The sequence below is a fragment of the Bidens hawaiensis genome, unplaced genomic scaffold, assembly GCF_021521415.1.
Source record: "Bidens hawaiensis isolate Kalapana, Puna unplaced genomic scaffold, B.hawaiensis_p1.1 tig00051520_1, whole genome shotgun sequence".
NCBI classification, from domain to species: Eukaryota; Viridiplantae; Streptophyta; class Magnoliopsida; order Asterales; family Asteraceae; genus Bidens; species Bidens hawaiensis.
The window spans coordinates 43,940-62,411 of NW_027499250.1; the positions used below are offsets into that span (position 1 = coordinate 43,940).

At 37.6% G+C, this 18,472-nt stretch overlaps 2 protein-coding genes across 2 annotated transcripts; both read left to right on the forward strand.

Moving 5' to 3' along the window:
• Positions 1-2,000: 2,000 nt before the first annotated feature.
• Positions 2,001-5,428, forward strand: LOC143599124 (cleavage and polyadenylation specificity factor subunit 3-I-like). The gene is made up of 5 exons (XM_077077159.1): positions 2,001-2,278; positions 2,344-2,441; positions 2,519-2,564; positions 2,633-2,782; positions 3,545-5,428. The coding sequence occupies exons 1-5, from the start codon at positions 2,123-2,125 to the stop codon at positions 5,180-5,182; spliced, it is 2,088 nt and encodes a 695-aa protein (XP_076933274.1). The 5' UTR covers positions 2,001-2,122; the 3' UTR covers positions 5,183-5,428.
• An 8,767-nt stretch (positions 5,429-14,195) lies between these two features.
• On the forward strand, positions 14,196-15,033 carry LOC143599122 (uncharacterized). Its single transcript, XM_077077158.1, has 4 exons — positions 14,196-14,373; positions 14,446-14,544; positions 14,610-14,661; positions 14,750-15,033. The coding sequence occupies exons 1-4, from the start codon at positions 14,224-14,226 to the stop codon at positions 14,917-14,919; spliced, it is 471 nt and encodes a 156-aa protein (XP_076933273.1). The 5' UTR covers positions 14,196-14,223; the 3' UTR covers positions 14,920-15,033.
• The last annotated feature ends 3,439 nt before the right edge of the window (positions 15,034-18,472 follow it).

The following is an 18,472-nucleotide window of genomic DNA, read 5'->3' on the forward strand; positions in this document are numbered from 1 at the left end:
AACAAAACCATGGAGGTGGTCTCTAATGACAAAAAGGAAAAAAGTCGAATGAGAGATTTGGACTTCCTTACAAGAGACTTCAGTAACCTAAATCCGGTCGATCAAATGCTGATGGAAAAGCAAAAGGAACGTATCCGAAAGAGGTTGATCGAAGAAGACCAAGCCGAAGAATAAGAATAATGTTTTTTTAGTACTTTAATTTTTTTTTTTTTTTTAGATATTAATGTGTTTTTTTTTAATGTGTGTTTTTTTAATAATTTATGAGTTTTTTTAATAATACGTTTTTTGAATATATTTATAAAAAAATAAAAAAAAAATCCGTTGGAGCCCCTGCTGGAGCCCCTCCACACCAGGGCCAGGGGCTCCAGCGGGGGCTCCAACACCCACCTTATCCAGTTTCTCTCTCTGCCACACGTCACAATATTATTGGCTGAAGCCCCCACTCGCGCCCCCGTTGGAGCCCCCCACACCCCTCAGCCTTAGTTTTAGCAGGCAATTACTTTAGGTCACATCTCTTAATTGAATTTTTAAATTCAGAGCTGGGTTAGTGTAGCTAAATGCCACCAAGATTTAAGTTTAAAACCGCCATGGTGAGGTTTCTAGGCTTAAAATATAGTGCTAGTCAGTGTCGAAGATTACTTAGGGACCGGGGTGGCCCCGCCCCTCCTGTTTTTTTACGCAGTAGTGTAAATTTATACGTTTTCGTCCGGAATTTTTTATACGTAGTGTAAATTTAGCCGTTTTCGGCCCAAATTTTTTATACTTAGTGTAAAATTTAGCCGTTTCGACCGAAATTTCGTAGACGTAGTGTAAAATTTAGCTGTTTTCGGCAAAAAAAAATTATACGTAGTGTAAAATTTAGCCGTTTTCGGCCGAAATGTCTTATACGTAATGTAAAATTTAGTCGTTTTCGACTGAAAATAATTATACGTAGTGTAAACTTAGCCCTTTTTGGTCGAAATTTTGAGCCCGGTCACCTTCGTTTTTGAAATTGTATATATATTTCTAATCCGCCCCCTCCCAAACTTCACCACTGAAGCTAGTAACCTTTTAACTTGTAAATATTAGCCACGTCATCAAGCAACCCCAAAAGTCCAAGACACAAAACATAGACTATGAGACCTCGTATAATAATTGTAAAATAAATTGAACCGCTAGTCGTCATTCACCAACTACTTAGCTGGTAGTTTGAAATTAGGGTTTGAGGCAAAGCAGACTTGTTCACTCCACTACTCCAGCTAGCTATTGAGAAATCCCTAAACAGCTCACGGTTGATCGTTGTCACGGTAAGCCGGCGCCCCCCAGCAGAGGGCTTTCATCCTTTTCAACGCTTGTTTCAAGTTTCAATCCCTATTTTGTTAGGTATTCTTAATTTAACATCTCACACTTAGTTCTGATTTAACATCTTTAAGGTTATTGTAACAAAATGATTAATATGGTTTCTCTGTAAGTAAAAGAAAGTTTGAGGTAATCGACAGCCTAAGCATGTACTTTGTTAATTGCCAAATAATATTCTCCTCTCAAATCTTGCTGCATAATTCTTTAATGGTATTTTGGAGCATATATGCTAGAGATGTTCATGGTTCGGTTAGGTCAAACCGTGAGCTGAACCTTTATTAACGGTTTCTGATAATCGAATTCCAAAACCGTTATTAACGGTTTGGTTTGGTTTGGTTTGGTTTCACGGTTCGGCCTTATAGTTATAAGGCCTTAAAAATTGCATTAATTGTAAAATAGACTAGTGGCAGTAATTTTCTCTTAAAAAAAAGGATCAATATTTTCTCTTAAAAAAAAGTTAAAAGTTACATATGGACTAGTGGCAGTAATATTGTTAAACGTTTTTCAACTTTTAGTTAAACAACTCGAAATAGAAAACTAATTTAAACAATTAAAATACAGATAAAAAAACTTTACTCAAAATATCCCATACAATATCTGCATGTTGCGTGATATTGTAACAAGGCAGAGTTTGAGGCAAGGCAGAGTTGTTTTTTTTGTTTGAAATTAGGGTTTGAGGCAAGGCAGAGTTGTTGAGCTCCGACTCCAGGTAGCTAAATCTGGTGAAGTTGAGTTTTGATTGATTTTGTTTTCCCCAAATTGGAATTGGTAGTGTGTTCAACAAATGGCTTCAATCGTCGGGGGGCAAGGGCAATCATTGAAGCGGCGTGATTCCACTCTGACTAGAGAGTCCGATGTCATGACTATTACTCCCTTAGGCGCTGGAAGCGAGGTTGGAAGATCTTGTGTTTTCATGACATTCAAAGGCAAAACCATCATGGTATGCATATATAATATAATTCATCATCATCTGCTTGTGATTTCTAACATTTTTATTCTGAATAGTTTGATTGTGGAATTCATCCCGGCTTTTCTGGTATGGCTGCTTTACCTTACTTTGATGAAATCGACCCCTCTACCATCGATGTGCTTCTCATTACTCAGTAAGACTTGCTTATACCTTTTAACTTCACAACTTGCATACTATTTATTAAGTTTCTTTTAACTTTGTTTTGTGCAGTTTTCACTTGGATCATGCTGCCTCTCTTCCTTACTTTCTCGAAAAGGTTTTGTTACCTTTCTGTCATCTCGCTTTCACTTTAGATTTCAGCTAACTAAACTGTTTCTTTTCCAGACTACTTTCAAGGGACGGGTCTTCATGACGCACGCAACAAAGGCTATTTACAAGCTGCTTTTATCAGATTTTGTCAAAGTCAGCAAAGTTTCAGTTGAAGACATGCTATTTGATGAACAAGACATCCTACGATCCATGGATAAAATTGAGGTTTGTTTCATTCACACTTTCTCTATGTTTGCCTATACCTTAAAGGAGTCAAGTTGAATGCTTTAACAAAACATGCTAAGATTTAACTAATTGGAGCATCTTGGTGCTTGTTGCATACTGAAATATATCGATGATGAACAATCTATATGCATGACATGCTCACTCAGTTCTTTTCAATAATACGAATAACTTAGTGACAATTAAATACCTCATCACAGTTTTAGTTACATATTGCAGTTGACTGTTTACTATTTCTTTATTTGATTATATAGTATACATATATCATATTATAGCTGGCCCAAGTGCCCAACACCGCTGGCCCCGCACATGCGGAAGTCTCATGCACAAGGTTTGCTCTTTTTATATTTAAGTATGTGTAACAGTACAAATACAATTTGCGAATTTTTTCATCATATTAAATTTACAAGATTTATGTTATTACATTTGCATAATAACTCATTTTAATTTTTGTCTGATTTTAATTTACATAATAGTGTCTTATCTATTGTATTATTTTTACCCGAGTATATATGATAAATTGATAATACATATTAGATATTATAATCTGTTATGCCATTCGTTTTTTTTCCAATCTGCATGACAGTGTTTCTTTTGTTGATTATATTCAAGTTACATGATTATATATGATCAAATCTACATAATAGTCGATTAATCTACTCTTTCTTCTCAATTAGTTAATTTATGAAAATCACAATTGACTTGTAAGATTATTTCATTTAATTTGATGTCCACATTTTGCAGGTTATTGACTTCCATCAAACACTAGAAGTCAACGGGATCCGGTTCTGGTGTTACACAGCCGGCCACGTGCTCGGTGCAGCCATGTTCATGGTGGACATAGCTGGTGTGCGTGTACTCTACACGGGAGATTACTCACGCGAAGAAGATCGCCATCTTCGAGCCGCTGAGTTGCCTCAATTTTCACCAGACGTATGCATAATCGAGGCAACTTACGGGGTTCAACTTCACCAACCGAGACACATTCGTGAAAAACGGTTCACAGATGTCATTCATTCAACTGTGGCCCAAGGCGGTCGTGTGTTAATTCCTGCGTTTGCCCTTGGTCGAGCCCAAGAACTACTCTTAATTCTTGACGAGTACTGGTCAAACCACCCTGAGTTACACAATGTCCCGATATACTATGCGTCTCCGCTTGCGAAACGTTGCATGGCGGTTTATCAAACATACATAAACGCCATGAATGAACGGATTCGTAACCAGTTTGCAAACTCAAACCCGTTTGATTTCAAGCACATTTCACCGTTAAAAAGTATCGACGAGTTTAACGATGTGGGACCCTCGGTTGTGATGGCGAGTCCGGGTAGTCTTCAAAGTGGGTTATCCCGGCAGTTATTTGACAAATGGTGTGCTGAGAAGAAAAACGTGTGTCTCATACCCGGTTATGTTGTTGAAGGCACGTTAGCGAAAACTATAATTAACGAGCCGAAAGAAGTGACTCTCATGAACGGGTTAACCGCACCGCTTAACATGCAGGTTCACTACATATCATTCTCGGCTCATGCTGACTCAGCGCAAACGACTACTTTTCTAGAAGAACTTATGCCACCAAATATTATTCTCGTTCACGGTGAAGCAAACGAAATGGGCCGGCTTAAACAAAAACTCGTAACACATTTCACGGACCGTAACACGAAACTCTACACCCCAAAAAACTGTCAGTCGGTTGAAATGCCGTTCAACGTAGAGAAAATGGCGAAAACTATCGGGAAGTTAGCCGAACGGACCCCAGATAACGGTGAGAACGTGAGCGGGTTGTTAGTGAGAAAAGGGTTTTCGTATCAGATAATTGCACCTGACGATCTCCACGTTTTTTCTCAGCTTTCAACCGCTAACGTCACGCAAAGGATAACAATCCCGTATTCGGGTGCGTTTGGTGTGATAAAACATAGACTGAAACAGATTTATGAAAGTGTTGAGTCGGTGCCGGATGAGGAAACAGGGGTGTTGACTTTGCAGGTGCATGAACGGGTTACCGTGAGGCAAGATTCAGAGAATCATCTCTCGTTGCAGTGGACAGCTGACCCGATAAGTGACATGGTGTCGGATTCTGTTGTAGCTTTGGTGTTGAATGCGAGTCGGGAAATGCCTAAAGTGGTTGAAGAAGTGATTAAAGATGAAGGAGTTGAAGAGTTGAAGAAGAGCGAAAAGATAATTCATGCTTTGTTGTTGAATTTGTTTGGGAATGTGAAGTATGGGGAAGACGGAAGGCTGGTTATAACGGTTGATGATAATGTCGCGTATCTTGATAAACAAACGGGTGAAGTTGAGAGTGAAAACGAGGGTTTGAAGGAACGGGTGAAGGTTGCGTTTAGGAGGATTCAGACCGCGGTTAAGCCTATTCCGGTGTCAGGTGTTTGATCATTGTTTTGTTGGTTGGTTGGTTTGTAGTTAGATATTTTTGGTTGTTTGGATTATGAATTTTAGGTTGTTTTCTATTTACAAATCGTGTGTTGTTTGGTGGTTATAGACTACAGTTATAATCAATGCCGTTGAAACGAAAGGAGAAATTAGATGATGCTTGATGAAACATATATTTGGCAACTGTGAACTTGGTTTGGTTGTCTGAAAATGTAATCTAATCAAACCAAATGAAGTTTATGATCAGATATACGAGTTTCTTGCCACTATATGATATCGATTGGATCCCAATGCCACTATGATTAATTAGTACTCTTATATCTTAGTTCCTTTTTGTTGGTTTTTTTCACAGCTTATAGCATTCCCAATATGAGAGTTTGTAAATTATATGGTGGGGTTTTGAGTGGTTGTGAGTTAAAATATAGGATGGAGAAAGAAAATGTAGTGATTTTTTTGTAAATTTGGAGAAACTTTGTTTGTCCCTATTTTTTTAATATTTGTTGGATTGGTTGTAAGTAGAGGAAAGGGTAAACTATAATGATAAAGATATAAAAAGTATTTTATAATTGAACATTAGAGAGAAATTTAGTGTTTTGTATTGTAATTATAAAGATGAGAATGCTCTTGCATTCGTTAGGATTATACTATATTGAGTTAAATGTCATTTTTGTATCTGTAGTTTGTCTAATTACTCAGCTTTAGTACTATTTTTGAGTTTATTGCAAATGACTACTTCAGTTTTCTAAAACTTGCAAATTTAGTACCATTTTCTAACCCCGTTTATTTTATCCGTTAAGACAATGATAAACAGGTAATTTTCTTTATTTTATTTATTTTCTCTTTTCCTTAAATCACATTCCTTCTTTTTATCTTCATAACCCTAAATTCTTAAATCTAACCATCACTACCACCCCCTCCCTGGCCAACATCCCTAAACAGGGGATTTAGATCCACCCAAACCCGTAATCTTAAAATCCAATTTGTGTTCTCAGACCTGACATAACAAGATGCAGCTTCATCAACATAGAAAAACCCCTAATTTCGTTGAACTTGAGTCTCCATATTTGGAAGAACTCAAAAGTCAAAACCCCTAATTTGGTTCTTCCAAATATGCACAAAGGGGAAACGGGGAAAGGAAGACGACGGGAATGGGAGGGGCAACACCGCCGTCACTCCTGTGATACATCGGAGCATTGGCCAAGGAGGAAGAAGAAACACTTGATGTGACAAGCTAAACTGTACATTTGAGATGACTCGAACTTGTTCAAAATTGATGCAAATCAGATGATCAAACGACGCATACCGGAGGAGGATGTCAGATCCGTGTTGGAACACACGCATTCGTCTGCGCGTGTGAGGGGTCACTTTAGTGGCCAAAAAACGGCTAGAAAAGTCCTTACGAGTGGCTTATTTTGGCCATCACTACCACCAAAGCCACCACAATCACCATCTTCGACTAGAGATGTTCAACGAAACCGGTTCCTGGAACCGAACCGGTGGACCCGAACCGGACCCGAACCGGTTCCTACCCGTTTTTTGTAGGAATCGGACCCTATCTGATTCAACCCGATGATCCGTGACCGGTTCTTGCATTTCTGAGTGGGGGCGGGTAGGAACCGGAACCGAACCGGAACCGGTTCCTAACCGTTTTTTTTGGCCGTTTTTGACCGTTGGGGTCAAAAATAGCCGTTTTTGACCGGTTACGGTACAGGAACCGGGTTAGGAACCGGTAAGAACCGGTTAGATAGGTTAGGGGTCCGAGGGTGGGAGAACCGGATCGGTTCCCTAACCGGTTCGAGCCTGGAACCGGTTTAAAAGGGGGTTTTGAATATAGGAACCGGTTAGGAACCGGTTCCGGTTCCTAGTCCCAAACCGTTTTGAACATCTCTATCTTCGACCGTTACACCATCATCAAACACAACCAGTCACCACCGCCGTTCACTGTCACCACACACCATCACCACCAACCACCACCAATGTAGCTACCCAAACCAACCATCACCGGTCATTCCCACCATCGTCGTTCTATTTTCCGATTATTAGTCGATTTTAATTCCGACATTGAGGTACGGTTTACTTTAAATGTTTTGTTGATAATTTCATGTCGGGATTTCAATTATCGGAGTTTTTGGATTGGTTTGTTACTTGATATTTAGATATCTTATTTGATATTGTTAGCATTTTGTGGGTAGATAGCTTATGTCTAAGGGTGGTCGGGTGAGAATTATCATGGTTGTTGGGTCCATTGGTGGGGTACGGTATTTGGAGAATATTAGCTTACATTGTCAGATTTTGTTTAAAGAACTAGTTTGATGGGTGGGGTGCAAGTTTAGGCTGAGGGGTGTGGAGCGCGAGAAAGGGCGCAACAGGACAGCCGTTCGCGCCCCGGGGCGCGAGCACCACACCACCGAGGCGCGAGAGGGGCGCGGGAGGGGCGCGAGCGCGGAAAAAGAGGCAGGCGCGGATGGGCTAGCGGCTGAGAATGGCGTGAAGGTTTCTTGGTTTGTGTGAATATAGCCGTTTGGGCTCGTTTTTTATTAAAAAAAAAAATTTTTTTCCATACAAATTTCTCTATATATTTCACCTATATCCAACACAAACCCACAACAATATAACATACAATCTTTTCTCTCTATTAACCTATATCAAACCCAAACCAACACCAATATCACATACCAATATCACATACCACACCCAAAACCCAAAATCACCCCATCTTCCAAACCTTTTTTTAAAAACATGGCTGGAAATTGGTACCCAAACCTAGAATCAGATTACAGTTACGACGATTTATGGTCGGCACCGGACCAAGCGATGTTTTATTCGGGGTCGCAACAACCATCCGGCTTTCAACCATCCAACATACAACCGTCTCCTAACTTTGTAGTTCCGGAGACACAAGAACCAGAAGGTGAAGCTGCGGGACAAAGAAGACGCGTCCACCGGAAAAAACAAATTGCAACGGACGGTCGGGTTCGGCTTCGACCGGAAGGACGAAACGGAAAATCACTCCGTGGTCATCGGATGAGAAGGAAGCCCTGTGTCGGGCTTGGATAGTCACTTCTGAGGAGGCGGCCATTGGGAAGGGACGCCAGGGGGAAAAAACCGGCTGAGGGGGAAGCCGTAAACATCAACGATCTTGTTGAATCCCTCAATAAATTCAACAAAACCATGGAGGTGGTCTCTATTGACAAAAAGGAAAAAAAAAGAATGAGAGATTTGGACTTCCTTGCAAGAGACTTCAGCCACCTAAATCCGGTCGACCAAATGCTGATGGAAAAACAAAAGGAACGTATCCGGAAGAGGTTAATCGAAGAAGACGAAGCCGAATAATAAGAATAATGTTTTTCTTTAGTACTTTAATTTTTTTTTTATATATTAATGTGTTTTTTTAATTAATGTGTGTTTTTTTAAATAATTTCTTGTTTTTTTAATAATACGTTTTTTTAATACATTTATAAAAAAATAAAAAAATAAACCGCTCGCGCCCCCTCTCGCGCCCCTCCACACCATGGCCCGGGGCGCTATCACCACTACCAACACCCATCTTATCAAGTTTCTCTCTCTGCCACACGTCACAATATTATTGGCTGGCGCCCCCACTCACGCCCCCTCTCGCGCCCCCCACACCCCTCAGCCTATTAATTAATGATAGTGAGGTTTCGGTATCAAACGATTTTTGAATTACATATAATAATATTTTATTAATACTCTATATCACAAACCCGACACGTCATTTAATTATTTATTTTGTCGGCACATGATTTAGTTGTTTGCACATTGTTCCGAGGTTGTCAATCGTTTGTTTGTGTACTTGATCGAGGCATTGTGTGAACGTGTTGTAAGTAGATCGAGTTGTCTGTTTAGTTTAATCGAGTCGTGGGGATACTTTGTTAGATTGAATTTTAATTGAATATGGATTGAACCGCCCGTACCCAATATCCATTCGGGCAGGACAATCTGGTTTTATAAATATTATACATGGTGTTCCCGAATTTTAATCTTTATTTATTTTTTTATTTTATAATTTTAATGTTAATTTATTATGTGGGACAACTGTGACCAAAATGCTATACGGTCGTCATTACAGATTATTGTCGACATATCTAACTTGCATGTTTTATATTTTACAGACATGTCCGACGTACCAGAATCTTCACGCGCCACCGGGACCAAAAGGAGAGACCAGAGGGTTTGGGCCACCGTGACCCTGTTGTTGCTCCTCAGGATGCACCTGACCCCCAACGTTTTGTCGAGCAGCCCCCGAGACTGCCTTGCGAGATACGTTATGACGGTCCGGAGTTACCAATTACTCTTAACATAGAGCGAGATGACATTGTTGGAGATGGTCGCCGCACTCATCGCATGGTACTCATGTTCGGTCTTCTTTCTGGGGAGGATACTATGTTGACCAGGATTCGGGGGATGCGGCTGTTCAGGCATCAGACATTTGATTGGGTATTACTGGCTACATTGGGGGTAGAGGAGAGATTGAGGCAGATGCTGCCATATCGGTGGGCCCAAGTTCTCATGTGTGACTTGATTTTGTATGTCGAGCTCACACATGAGTTCTATTCGACATTCGAATACACAGCCACCTGATTTGTTGAGCCACATGCCGTGTCGTTCTCGCTGAGACGGCACATGTACGAGATGTCGACTCCCGACTTCACGGTGGTTACAGGTTTTATACACGTTCTCCCTGGGACGGCACGTGTACGACATGTGAATACAGGTAGTATACCTTTTACAAGGACTAAGCAGGTTTCAAGGACGAAACCTCTTATAAGGTGGGTAGACGTGTAACATCCCAAGTTTTATTGGTATTTAAATGAATTGGGTTTAATTAAATTATAGAAGATAAATGTAATTATCTAAAGTAGGAGGGGAATAAGTGTCACTAGATGAAAAGTTAAAAATGAAACCATACCCTTTTCTTATAAATGTGGCCACAATCTCATTATAACTACCCTAGCCTCCAAACTCCCTCCTTACCAAAATTCCTGTTTTTGAGAGAACAACCCAAGAAGATCCGATGATTCCCGGAGATCTAACCATCGATTTAGTCTCAAATGTTTACTGAATGTTTATGGCATATAAATAAAGATTTCCACTGATCAGATCTTTGATCATAGGTCGGGAAGTCCAGTTTTATCAACAAAATCGTAACAGTTAAAAATGTAATTTTTCGAAAACTGTCCAGCTTCTTCGGTGACTGTAGCAGCGTTTTCTGGAGACGGCGAGCTGATGGGTTTGTATATCGGGGTGAGACGGTTCCATGGACGCTTGAATCACTCAATTCCGAGTTCCTTTGATATGGTTTTGGTCTATTCGAGTGATTTTGAACATAAACCTCAAAGGTACGTTTTGTTAAAAAGGTTTACTTTTCATATACGGATTTGCATGAAAATTGGTAGGATGATAGAACGGGCCATGATTATTGATAGAGTAATGAACTTGCAAGTAAACGGGTTAGTTAGTTCATTTCGGGTAAAACGAGTAGTGTTCGGTACGTGAAAAGGACGGGTAAACAAAGTTGGTTTTACATGAAACTTAGTAGGTTGGTAAATTGGACCATATTATGTGAGAAAAATGTAAGATTGAACATAAACACGTTGTTTGGAATGAAACGAGTAATACGTGTGGCGTTTGGACCAAGTTAAACTACGAAAACAAACTTTTTATGGCTCATAACTCGTTTATCATTAAAACAGGCATAACGAGATGTAAAGATGTGATTAGGAATAAAAGATACAAATAAACCATGTTTGAATCGGGTTTTGGAGAAACGAATCGAATCGGATGAAAATGAATCGAATCGAATGGAAACAAATCGAATCGAATTGAGATTCGATTCGATTAGAATCGGTGATTCGATTAGAATGGTGATTCAATTAGAACTATCATTCTGTTAGAACTGTCATTCGGTTAAACTGTGATTCGATTAGAATTGTGATTCGATTAGATGAAATAGTTAGAGGTACTTAATTGATACTTATAATTATTACACAGTTAGCCGTGCACAGCTAAGGAAGTGTATTACTGTTAACTCGGAGAAGAACAAGATACATGTGAGTTTCTAGCCCAATTTTCTTGTTATGTTTTCGGGGTTGTGTGCATACTCGATGTGATTAGTTAACACGCTTAATTTAGGTGGTAAGTGTACGTTATATGAATGTTTTGTGAACGATATATGAATGATATAGAAATGTTGAATGAATGTAGAAAGAATTATAAGTATATATACAAATAAAAGAAATGTATGTATGGTAGTATGGTTGTATGGCGGTATGAAATGAAGGGACCGGACCCTTATAATATCTGTGAGGATAGGGACCAGACCCTGATAATATCTATGAGGATAGGGACCAGACCCTTATAATATCTGTGAGTTAGGGACCAGACTCTTATTATATCTATGAGGATAGGGACCAGACCCTTATAATATATGTGATGTTAGAGACCAAACCCTTATAATATATGTGATTATAAGGACTAGACCCTTAAAATATCTGCGATGGTAGGGACCAGACCCTAATAATACTTGTGAGGTTATAGGACGGAATGCTCTTTAAAACGTAGAGATAGTTATGTATGTATTAAATGAGTTAAAACCATAAAGTATGAAAGTACAAAAGTATGAAAGAATGTAAGTATGGAAGTATGAAAGAATGCAAGTATGAATGTACGTACGTACGTACGTATGTATGTATGTATCAATGAAAGAAGCAAGTTAAGTATGTAATATGTATCTATGGATACGTATGTGTGTGTGTGTGTATATATATATCGAAAAAAGGATATTGAGAGGTGTTTTGGGGTTCTTCAACAACGCTAGCATCTAGTGAATTTTCATATATGGTCTTTAAAAAGAATGAAAAGTGCTATGTATGCGTGTATCATTACACATAACATGATCATCGAAGACAAGAGAAGGGCAATATGTCCAAATTTCATACCGGACTTGGATCCACCACGAACTCCAGCAAGTATGGAGCAAAGACTTGAAAACGCGTATTTCGTGCGGTTAAGAGAAATACATAACGTGCTTAAGGGGGATTTGGTCCAACATCTCTAGATGAATAGACGCTTGCCATGTGAAAGTGAAAACCAAAACGAGGGCAACGATGAATACGATGATGAAGACGACGACGACAACGAGGGTGACGATGGAGACGAGTAATTTTTGTTTTCATTTTAATGTAATATTATTTTAATAAAATGTTATTATTATTTGTTACTTTTAATAAAATAAAAAAACAAAAAAAATGTAAAAGTGACTTGGCTCAAAATGCTCAAGGGTGGGACATTATGACTACACTCTGTTTTTTTTAAATTTGGAAAATCTGACCGGACACCACATGACGCAAAATGTCCACATGTGAGGCGTTATGATCTTATATATCTTTTTCAAAATGTCCACATGATCTTATATATATCTTTTTCATATCAATCGTTGGTTTATTGGATTATTTGTGATCAAGTTCTTCAATAAATTTTAGATTTGGGTTAAAGATCCTATAAATAGTCAACTTAAGAATAAGAAGACAAAAATCACTCTCCCATGTAATGCATAGACCGAAGCTTACATAAAAGTTTTAACATATGTTAAAAAAACGACGTAAAAAGTTATAACGTATTAAAATTAATGATTTTATGTAATGTATAGACCGAAGCTTACATAAAAATTTAACATATGTTAAAGAAAATGACGTCAACTGATATAGCGTATTAAAAAAAATAATAATGTCCATTTTCACTGCACCGTCAAAGTTTTGTTATATATTTTTACAATTCCTCAACTGTTCATCATTTATATTGCTAGACCCTTTGTTTTTGATTCTCTAAGAGGCCAACGGAAACTATTAGAGGCCGATGGTGAGAGGGTCAGGCTAAATGTACCTCTCTGGTTGCTTGTCATACCCCCTTGGAAAAACGAACTTTAATATTACCCCTTGAAATTATATAATTACTAAGTTAGCACAAAAACAAGGATTTCATATTTTTTTACAAGTTGCGTTTTTTTTATGATTTCGAGTTTACGGTTTCGGGTTTAGGGTTTAGGTTTTCGGGTTTAGGGTTTAGGGTTCGGGTTTAGGTTTTAGGTTTTTCGGGTTTCCGGTTTCGGGTTTAGGGTTTAGAGTTTAGGGTTTAGGTTTTCGGGTTTCAGGTTTAGGGTTTAGAGTTTAGGGTTTGGGTTTAGGGTTTTAGGTTTTCGAGTTTCGGGTTTATTTTGTAAAAGATAAAGAGGTAAAATAAGGATATTATAAATATATATACTATTAAAATTAAAAAAATATATATTATAAATATTTACAATATTAATACTAAAAAAATAAATTAATAGTAATACTTGATAGTTTTTAATATATGTAGTGAAAATTATTAAGTGAAAAATATGTTGTAGGGACTAATATGTATATAAATAATGTTAAAGGGTAATAGTAATTTATCTAATAAGTTAAGGGGGTGTATATTTAGTAAAAATGGTGTAAGGAAGGTATGTTTAACAACACCCATGGTGAGAATGTCGTTGTTGCCTTTGCATCTATTTTTTAATTTTCTGGCGACTTGACTCTATATGGTACACAAGCGGCTGGCTTAGAAAACCGTTGTCTGATAGCAGCAGGTAAGATCGGCTCCGCTGATAGAGTGTGTGGACATTTTGGGGTTATCATAGTCAAATGAACACCATCGTGAAACGGGCGAATTTTCATAACTATTTTTTGAGTTGAATAAAAGCATTATTGTTGTTGTTAGCATCGGATAATATTTTGTCCATAAACGAAAGGACAAATAAGAGTATCAGCCGTACACCGCAAACAAATCAATAAACTATTATAGATAAGTACTCTCTCATCCTTATCTTTCTTTGTTAATGAAGTTGAAGCAAGTCATTTGATCTCATCTATTAATTAATAATGGAAGAAGAACAATTTCACCATCACCTCCGGCCGACGACTGTTGCCCTATCTGCTTCGGCACCTTCTCCGCTCCTTTCCAAGCCCCATGTTGCAGCCTTCAAGCCCTGCAACTGCCCTATGTGTTCAAGGCCCATTACAAAGCTGACGCCCGAATCAACCTTATACCAGCAGCAGCAGCAGCAGCATGATCAAGGGGTACGTGAGCTTCTCAAGAATGTGAAGCAGTACAATTGCTTGTTTGTTGGCGGCGCTTCTGGTTTCATTCTGGTTGGTTTGTTTGTTTTATGTGAATATTCATTACTTGATCATTTTCAAAAGTAATCTGGTGATTTTCAACAGCAACTTCTTCAACTGCCCTTGTTTGTCAAGAGACTGATTCAAGCAATGATGGATCCTGATCGCCCTGTTGCTTACCTTACCAGACTGCGTTTAGTTGCAGTTAAGCGCTTCTTAATCACTTACTTCTTATGGTGTTCGTTGTTGAATGTTTTCATTCTTTGCAGGTGCTTCTTGGTGCTCTTTATACACTTAGTCCTTTTGACTTTCTACCAAGATGTATGTAACTTGTTTCATTCCATTTTCACAACCAAATAATCATCTCTTTTTATATATACCTCCTACCTGTATGATTGATTGTGTGCAGGGCGGTACCTTGATGCGATAGACTTATTCGATTGTTCTGCTATTGCCCTCTCATTCAGCTTCTACTTTGTGGGCCTTTATTTACGAAGACGGCGCCTTAGACGTTTAAGGCAACTGGCTCCGGTGCCGCTTTTTGAAGTAGATATGTTACTACACCCGATACATTGTTAACTTTAGTTTTGGCTGTATTATAATAACACAATATCATGATTCTTGTGATCAAGTACTATCATGCAGGTTTAATGTAGAAAGTGGTATTCAAATAAAGAAACTATAATATGAATCAAATTAAAAAAAAACCTAAGGAAATGTCAATTATTGCTTTTCAATGTTTGTCTACTTTTATATGTTATTTGACATGTTTTTGGATCACCCATTTTGAAGGTAGCATCAACACTATACTCTGAAAGAAGATTAACTGTGTGTAGTCTTTTCTTATGATATGAATATGAATCCGTGTGAGATCCCCTCCATGTAAAAACTCAATTGTGTGCAAAAAAGTTATGAATATAATCTTTGTTTTTTGTTATACTAATAAGAGTTCAGAACTCTATATATAATCTGATAATGTAGCTAGCCAATACTGTTAATTGCAATTCTCTTTTGAGTTCCACTTTCTCATTAATATGTCTATTTATGGCAATTTTTTTATCTTCAACCGTGTTAGTGAGTACAAAAATCATTTTTTCATCTTGCAAAAGTTTTATCCACAAGTTCTTCTCACACGCTTGAAGCTTATCATAAGCCTCTTTCACATTTTGATAGTCAAGAAACATCTTATTATAATCATATTTTTATGAATTTAAATCTGTTATCAAAGAATTAATGACAAATTCTATTTCTTCATATGATTCACAGATACGTTTAATTTCATCAGGATAAAAATTTACCTGACCAGCCATGTTTGCATGAAGCATAGGTGTCTTTCCCACATCACGATTCATGCATTGATCAACAATCTCAAAATCTTCACTAGCTTCATGATGTGTTGTAAAACACACTTATTTTCCGTACCATTTTATCATCTTTTTATTACTAATTTATATAATAAATAATGTTTTTAACTCGTTTTAACTTGATCTTACAAAGTTTATTATTTTGTGTAGGTGACGAGTTTTAAAAGAGAAAGGTTCGGGTTTTGGAAGATAAAAGAGGCTCGTATGATCAAGTTTGAAGCACCAAGTTAAAGCCCGACCCGACCCATTTATAAGAAGCCTTACATGTGCTATATATAATATATTATAACAAGAAAAAAACCCTATGCAAGCAAGCACCTTAACCCTCTAATCTGCCGATCGGAAATTGCAAAGAAAGGAAAAAAGTTGATTATTTTGGTTTTGGTCGCCAAGTGGGGAGCAAGTTGGTTTTGTTTTGTTTTTTAAAAGGAGACCACCAATTAATTACATAATTGATGGCTGAAAACAAATTTTCACGCAACAACAAACAAGAACTATAATATAAAACTCAAACCAACACCCCTTGTTTAATTATTCCGATCGGGAATTAACATCCAAGAAGGAATCAGTTTTTGTTTTTTTTTGTTGAGCCAAGGAAAGAAGAAGAAAGCAAAAGGTGATTAGGGACAGCAGCTCGAGGTATCCTCCATCATATAACTCAGCCCCATACTTGAGTATAACATCTATACACTTTGTTTTATTGTTCAAGATTCATAACTATTTGATTTTGTTCTTTAAAGTGAATTCTTTTGCAATTGAGTTAGGGTTTGAGTTGTTATTGATAATCATTGATTGTTGAATGATTTTATATATGTTTTTGATGATTAATATGATGTTTACATTAATGTATAGCTATTGTCCAAAAATCATGTTAGGCTAATCTTGTTAGTTCTACCTAGGATAGATCATTATTGTTAGGTTTTAGTAAGTAATATGGATTGTTGATTATCATGACTTGATTTGTTAATGAAAAGTTTGGTTTAACATTGAATTATGTTGTGTTTATTGGCTGTGTTTTTTATTAATTATACTCATATACCTCTTGCTTTGATTGATTGAATCGGTTTTGATTGATTTTAGCTTGTTTGAACTCTTTACTTTGTGTTTAGAGATTGTTTGTGGGGTGATCAACTGTAGGGTTTAAGTGAGTATGTTAATTGATTAGATTCAGCGGGTAGGCACCTTCTTAGAGACCGAGAGGTGATAAGAAGTAAACTCGTCTCATAGATTTTACTTGTTAGGATTTAGGATCGCGCGAGAGCGGGTTCGGTTCTTGTCGGGTTTTGGTTTGTGAGCGATTAGTTGATCGAGTTTAAGTTGAACTAAATTGTTCCTCTATCCTTGGTTGCGTAGTATTCGTCTCCATTAGGGTAGTGTGTCGGTGAGACCGAGAGGAGTATCGACATTAGAACACTTTAACAATTCGTTTCCCGGTTGGTTCTTAAAATCAACTAAGTGTAAGTTAGAGTTTGTTGGTGAGACCGAGAGGTGATCTACCTTCTTTGAGTGAACCTTAGTTGTGTCATCCTTAGAAACCGGTGTCATTAGATTCTTCAATCCATTATCTTATTATACATTCAATATGATTCTTAGCTAGGTAGACGTTTTCTCCGATTGCAGTTAAGTCTCTAAGTTTTATCAAGTGTTCAGTTAAGTTAAGTTAAGTTAAGTCTAGTTAATTAATTTAGTTAAAGTAAGTTTGATTAAGTAGTTAATTATTAAAAATCATTTATATATTCTTAGGTGAGTCTTGGTTAGGGTTAAGTATTAAAAATGTTTTCACGTGTCCTTGTTGTTTGATCTCAGTTAACCCTTTACTAACACAGATCTCAGATCTGAATTGTATATAAATTAACTCCTAATACGGATCTAGTTCATCATTGCCATTGATCTATAGTTAATACGTTATATATATATATATGTATTAGTTGTATGTATATAAGTAATATCAGTATGAAGATTGAGAGAGAGATCGGGCAGAGGTCCGTTAATTAACTCTCAAAACTTACATTAATGTGTGAACAATGTTCACTATAAATAGACGATGGAGTTAGTTCGTTAACATCCCCTAACGAACTAACATCCAATTCGTTACATACATTAAATAGACAATAAATTAACGAAACACCACCTGATTCGTTAAACATCCTTAACGAATCAGGAGGGAATTAACTTAGATCTAGTTCGCTAAACATCCTTAGCGAACTAGACTATTACATTAACGAATTACACAGATATATTAATTGTTTATTACATTAAACAAAACGACAAATACGTTAACGATAAATACAAAGACTTAAGATGCAAAACCGTGTACTAACAGACACCCCCTCGTCTTGAGCTCTTTGTCTTTGATCTTCACTTGAAACGCTTGGACTGCCAATCTCTGCAGCTATGAATCCCATTCTCATAACATACACCCACAGCGCGTTGGAATTGCATAGCCAGATCATAGTCTTCATTGCGTTCAATCAAAATCTTGTTCTTGTGTAGCACGTCATTATCGGTCTCGGTTAAATTAACCAACCACATTGGGTCGATAATCTTAATAAGCTCAGTCTTCAGACCCTTTCCCAAGACAATGACGGCCTCGCCGGTTCGATAATCGTAATACCAGCGGTTGAAATACCTGGCCATGTGTTGATTCAACGTCTTTATCGGCACATACTTCAAGGTTTTTGGTGGCATTACCTTAAGTGCAAGCTTCCTCCAGCCCGTCCTTGGGTCAATTTCATCAATACGTTTACGTGTAGGGACCTGGGGCTTTA